General features: G+C 53.2%; 1 protein-coding gene across 2 annotated transcripts in view; it reads right to left on the reverse strand.

The window, feature by feature from the left end:
* The window catches only part of IL6R (interleukin 6 receptor), a 54,419-nt gene extending 48,393 nt beyond the window's left edge, over positions 1-6,026 (reverse strand). The window contains exon 1 of one of the 2 annotated variants that reach the window (XM_025287757.2): positions 5,551-6,026. In XM_025287757.2, the coding sequence (XP_025143542.2) occupies positions 5,551-5,635 (85 nt within the window). In that variant the 5' untranslated portion in view covers positions 5,636-6,026. The remainder of the gene's footprint in view (positions 1-5,550) is intronic. The other variant, XM_006044204.3, reaches the window with a different exon arrangement.
* Between the last annotated feature and the right edge of the window lie 427 nt (positions 6,027-6,453).

Below are 6,453 nucleotides of genomic sequence, written 5' to 3' on the forward strand. Positions count from 1 at the left end.
CCCAAAGACAAACCCAAACTTCACCAGGGCAGGGGGCATCCAAGTGTCCCGCCAGAGCCCTCTGCTCCAGAACTCAACAGGCCCTCAGGTAGGACCAGATTGTTAAAGAGGAGGCAGGAATTTGCTTGCACAAGTTGGAAGTATAAAGAATCCCTCAATATTTTTAGATTTCCTCAGACTTTCATTCCAACATCATCTTCTTGGTGAGAACTTCCCCAGCTTCCCCTCAAAAAGATCAGTTCCACATCCTTCTTGATTTGTACAAATGGTTCCTATCTCCATCCCCTGCTTTGTTTTTCCTCCTTGTGTGTGTGTGTGTGTGTACGCAAACGCACGCGTGCGCTTAGTTACTCAGTGTATCTGACTCTGTGCAACCCATGGACTGTGTGTGGCCCACCAGGCTCCTCTGCCCATGGGATTCTCCAGGCAAGAATACTGGAGTGGGTTGCCATGCCCTCCTCCAGGGGATCTTTCTGACCAAGGAATCAAATCTGTGTCTCTTGCATTGCAGGCATATTCTTTACCATCTGAGCCACCAGGGAAGCCCTTTCCTCCTTAGCACTAGCCATTATCATACTATATACTTAATTTACATCCCTAATAGAAAGAAGCCCCAGTGAGCCCGGGGATTCTGTCTGTTTGGCTCACTGCTGTATCCACAGCTCTTAGAATAGTGCCTGAACATCAGAGGAGCTCAAAATGTTTTTTTCAGATAAATACATTATTGGCTGCATGTATTTAAGCACTCGCTCTGTGTTAGAGATCGCGCTATGTGCTCTGAGTAGTGCCTTACTTAGCACATTTCATCTTCATAACCACCCTGTGAGGTAGTATATTATTTCTATTTTCCAGATGAGGACAGCAAGTCTCTGAGATGGTAAAAATCCCTTGCTGAAGCTCACATCATTCTCCATGGCAGGGCTGAGCAGAGATCAGTCTGGCTCCAAAACCTTAACCATTAACTGTTCAAGATGAGCTGTGTTCATGTGGAAAGAAGGTCCAGAGAGGGATAAAAAGCAACAGAAAATCTCTGGAAGAAACTGTTTAGCACTCAAGACCAAGTGCTGTCCTGTAGAACTTTCTGCAATGATCAAAATGCTCTATACTTTTGCTGTTCAATATGGTAGTCAAGTGTGACTAGTGCAACAAAAGAACTACATTTTAAGTTTGATTTTTTTAATTAATTCAAATTTTTCAAGCAGCCCTACTTAGTAAGTGGCTACCATATTAGAGAGAACAGATCTAGATCTTTAAGCCTCACCTGGAAAACCCCAGATTTAGTGATAGGAATGCTCTGGCTCACTGGGTGGGCTGGTAGCAGGCAAGGCTGGTGGGATAGGAGAACCAGAGGGGAAGTGAAGGAAAGTGAGCAACTGGACCAGCTGTGTGTAATCCTTCCAAACACCCTGTAAGGGGAGGATTTGTTAACCCAGTCCACAGGCCAAGACACAGAGGGTCAGAGATGTGACGTGCAGTGAGGATCCACAGGCCTGCTCCTCAGGATCTTGGTTCACCCCGCTCCAACAACTTGGTCCTTGAGTAGCAGGCACCAAGCAGGACAGGACAGAGGGCTTCCTCAGTCCCTCCTAGGGATTCACCCTCGACCATTTTAAGCTCCTTTTAGGGCAGACTTTAGGTGGTGACTGTATCGTCCACGGGGGTCACAAAGAGTCAGACACGACTGAGCAACTTTCACTTCACTTCACTGAGTGGCTGATTCCAGGGCTTCACAGGATTCATAACTGTTTTCGGCAGTGAGTAAACAAGTGAAAGTGTTCATTGCTCAGTTGTGTCCGACTTTTTGAGATCCCATGGACTGTAGTCCACCAGACTCCTCTGTCCATGGGATTCTCCAGGCAAGAATACAGGATTGGTTAGCCATTCCCTTCTCCAGGGGATCTTCCCAACCCAGGAATCAAACTTGGATCTCCCGCATTGCAGGCAGATTCTTTACCATCTGAGCCAGAGTCAACAAGAGGCGGGCTTCCCAGGAGGCTCTGTCGGTAAAGAATCCGCCTGCAATGTGGGAGACACAGGTTTGATCCCTGGGTTGGGAAGATCCCTTGGAGGAGGGCATGGCAACCCACTCCCGTATTCTTGCCTGGAGAATCCCCGTGGACCAGAGGAGCCTGGCGGGCTGCAGTCCATGGGGTCGCAAAGAGCCAGACACAACTGAGCAACTATGCACACTCAGCACAGCAAGAGGTGGAGCTAAAGCGGGAGGGATTTCTGGCAACTAGAAGCTAGAAGTGCGGAAGGCCTTCCTGCAGTTCTCCATCGCCCCGTTTAGCCAGTCATCCTCAAATCTGTGAATCACAAGTGGTATTTGTTGAAAAGGACATTTCCTGAGCCTTACTTCCAAATATTTCTCTTCAGTAAATCTGGGGCAGGGGCCAAGGATCAGCATTCTTGTCAAGTACCCACCCCCCACTCCCAGGGCACCCAGGCAGGAACACACACACACACACACACACACACACACACACCAATTTTTATTCAAATAGACCCAGAATGAGCCTTTTGAGAAATATTTATTTAAGGTGAGACTAGGAACTAAAGAGCCTCTTGATGAAAGTGAAAAAGGAGAGTGAAAAATTTGGCTTAAAACTCAACATACAGAAAACTAAGATCATGGCATCCGGTCCCATCACTTCATGGCAAATAGATGGGGAAACAATGGAAACAGTGACAGACTTTATTTTGGGGGGCTCCAAAATCACTGCAGATGGTGACTGCAGCCATGAAATTAAAAGATGCTTGCTCCTTGGAAGAAAAGTTATGACCAACCTAGACAGCATATTAAAAGTAGAGACATTACTTTGCCGACAAAGGTCTGTCTAGTCAAAGCTATGGTTTTTCCAGTAGTCATGTATGGATGTGAGAGTTGGAGTATAAAGAAAGCTGAGCGCCGAAGAATTGATGCTTTTGAACTGTGGTGTTGGAGAAGACTCTTGAGAGTCCCTTGGACTGCAAGGACATCAAACCAGTCAATCCTAAAGGAAATCAATCCTGAATAGTCATTGAAAGGACTGATGCTGAAGCTGTAACTCCAATACTTTGGCCACCTGATGCGAAGAACTGACTCACTGGAAAAGACCCTGATGCTGGGAAAGATTGAAGGCAGGAGGAGAAGGGTTAGATGGTATCACCAACTCGATGGACATGAGTTTGAGTAAGCTCAGGGAGTTGGTGATGGACAGGGAAGCCTGGCGTGCTGCAGACCATGGGGCCACAAAGAATCCGACATGCCTGAGTGGTTGAACTGAACTGACTGAGGTACGCAGGTAGGCACTGGAACTGAAAGAGGTTGCCCTGAAGGGAAGTTTAGAGGTTAAGATAGGACTTTGAGATTTAAAGGTGTAGGTGTTTGTTTTGTGCACCGTCTTGCAATACAGAAGGTGAGAGGAGCCTCGATCACAGGTGTCCAGGCCTTCCACACCTGACACCTACGTCCCAACTAGTCCAGGCCCCTAGGCAGCAGTTCCCTTGCGCAGCCCTGCCAGCGCTCGGATGTGTGGGCAGCGGCTGATCCCAAGGAAAACACGCCTCTTGGCTATAAGGGCCCACAGCCAAAAGAGTCAGTGGATTTCCCCTCTAAACCAACTCCAGCCTCTGCTACCCAGCTCGGCCCCTCACTTCTCCAAAGCAAGATATCTCACAGTCATTTGCTCCATGCTTCCTGTACAATGTCTTTATTTTTGCTCTCAAGTTTGTGGGTTGAGATCTGTGTGGGTGTGGGAGGGGAGCTGGGTATTTTCTACTTCTCTGCATGTTCCTTCTGAACTGGGAGGGCTTTCACTTCCTCCCCAAACTCTCAGTTCTGCCTTTCACAAGGCTGTCCAAGCCTTGAGACCACTTCGCCGGACCAACCTGAGCACCAGGAAAATGGAGAACTGACTGCAACCGCCTGCCCTTGCAGTGCTTTATAGCCACTTAGGAGAAAAAGGAGGCAGCAGCTACAGCAGTAACCTCCCTGGGGCAGGTGCCCTGGGGTGTGGTGTGAGTAGCAACAGAGGCAGGCAGGGAAGGCTTGCTCCCTCCTGGGTGCCCCAGGCCTCAACCCTGCCTTGCCTCTCTTTGATAGAACACCGGGCAAACCCAGGCCGCCCCTTCCCTTGGCCTCTGGCCAGCACTTGGTCAGCCAGGGGTGATGGCCAGGTTGTCCCCCAGACACCCCCAGCTCTGCTTGCTGGGCTAGTTCTCCATTTAGAAGTCTTGGGGATCTACCACATCGGAGCACAGTGCCTTGGAGGGGTGGGCCTCCATCAAGCTGTCCTGACAACTTCCCATCCCAACCTCTCTAAATGCTGGCCTCCTCTCTGGGAACAAAGTATTACTCAGATCCAGCAGAGAATGTGTGTAAAGCACAGGAGGCCTTCCACAGCCGCTTTTACCGGCTGGGGTTATAAACATGTGCTGTGAAAAGGAATCCCTTTTCTTTCCTCCTTGAAGCACAAAAATCACAACCATCCAGAAGGCAAAGGGAGCTGCAGGCACACCAGCCCCTGGTTCTCTCCAGCAGGGAAGGATGATTGAAGGTGTTCACCCAGGGCAGGGGCACAGTGCGATCTAGCAGTGAAAACCAGAGTCACCGGCCCCCAGCCATCTATTCCCAGAAGCCTCCAGCTGCCCCCTTGGTTTTCCACTGTGGCCTCAAAGAAGCCTTCAGACCCTAAAACAAATCGCTGGAGAAACAGTTGCCAGGGTCCTCCAGAAGAAAGCCTTAGACGTGCTGCAGGGCGTGCCGCCAGAGCCCAGAGAGGACTCGGCCAGAGGCACATTACAGTTCACAGGAGCAACAAGTGCCCTGTGCCCTCTGCCTCACCCCTCCTTCTCTCGTCTGAAAGTGGAGTCCAGTGTGTGCCAGTCTCAAGACGTCTCAATCCCCTGGCCAAACCTCCCTACTTGGCTTAAATTCCCAGATCTGAGGCACAGGGCTTGCTAGAGCCGGTGTCTGCCTAAGCAAGTGCGGGCAGTGAACAGCCGGAAGGTCCGTGATTCAGCGCCCATGATGTCACTCCCTTCACAGTCAGGACACTGTCATCCACACATCAACCCGGGGTCCGAGGGGAGAGCCAGGAGGGATGCCTTCTCCAAAAGCTGAGGGGCAAAGGCGGCGCTGGTATAAAGGACGCCCGGGGCAGGAATTCCACTCCGCTAGGGCATCTCCTTTTAAAGTAACCCAGGACGCAGTTGAGTAAGGACTCCTGGGGGGCACTGGCAAGGAGACCCGAGGATCGGGTTTCTGAAAATACACCACGTCCTGTACGCGGATCGCAGAGAGCTTACCGGAGGCAGAGAAGTCACGGGGAGAGCGCGCCGGGCCGAAGCGGCAGGACGCAGCAAGGGGGCGCGCGAGCTAGCGCCCGCGGGGGGATAGCTTGGGGAGCCCGGGGCCGCACCTTGTGCCGCGGGGACCCCAGCTAGCCCCGGACATGGGGAGCCGTCACCGCCCCCTGCCTCCCTCCGCCGCCCAGCGTCTACCGCAGCAACCTCGGTTCCTCCACCCGCCAGCTGCCCCAGCCCTCCGGAAGCGCCCGAAGCCCTTACCCAGCGCGGGGCAGCCCTTCAAGACCAGCGCCGTCCCGGACGCGGCGAGGAGGACGGTCAGCAGCGCGCAGCGGACGGCCAGCATGCTTCCTCCTCGGCTAATGCCCCATGTTCCCAGAGAGACAGGAGGGCGGGCCGGGAGCCGACGGCTGGGGCGGGGCGGCGGGCGGGCTCACGCCCGGAGGGCAGCCCCCATCCCCGGGGGGCCCGCGCTCCTCACGCACGGCGAGTCCCCGAGCCCTGCGCCGCTCTCGGCTCGGGTCCCTCTGGCCGTGCTCAGTGTCAGTGCGACTTCCCACTTGCACATGACTCAGAACCGCGGACGGTCCCGGCAAGGCAGGAAAACATTTGAGGAACTCGCCCTGGAGCTGTCTCTCGGCTGTCCCAGGGTGCTGTTACGAAAGTCGAGGAGGATGGCGCAACAGCCCCGCGCACCGGCCGAGCGGAGGGGGTGGCTTCCTGCCGCAGCGCCGCACCTGAACCTCCAGGGCAGGAGCTCCGAACCCCGCGGGGGCGAGCTCGGCCGGGGACCCTCCCCCTACTTCTGTTGATCAGAGCAGGGGAATTGGACACCACTGGCTCGGTTTTGATTTTTGGTTTCGGACCAGGATTACTCTGTGAAAGGAGCACCTGGAGAGCCCTGGAGGAGGCGATGTACCTCTTACAGTTACACTAAAGCAGTGCTTGGCAGCCCTTTCTGCCCCCTCTGAACCACCTGGGAGCCCTTAAAACCATCAATGTCTGATTCCCACACCCAGAGATTCTGATTTAATAGATCTGGGCTGAGGCATCAGGAGACTCACTGCAGTAAAGGTACATTCTTTCCCCGTGCCTGTCTGTCCCCCGCAGTACCGGCAAGGAAAAGGTTTGGGCTTTGGAAGGGGATTGAGACCTGGGTTCCCA

The sequence above is a fragment of the Bubalus bubalis genome, chromosome 6, assembly GCF_019923935.1.
Source record: "Bubalus bubalis isolate 160015118507 breed Murrah chromosome 6, NDDB_SH_1, whole genome shotgun sequence".
NCBI lineage: Eukaryota > Metazoa > Chordata > Mammalia > Artiodactyla > Bovidae > Bubalus > Bubalus bubalis.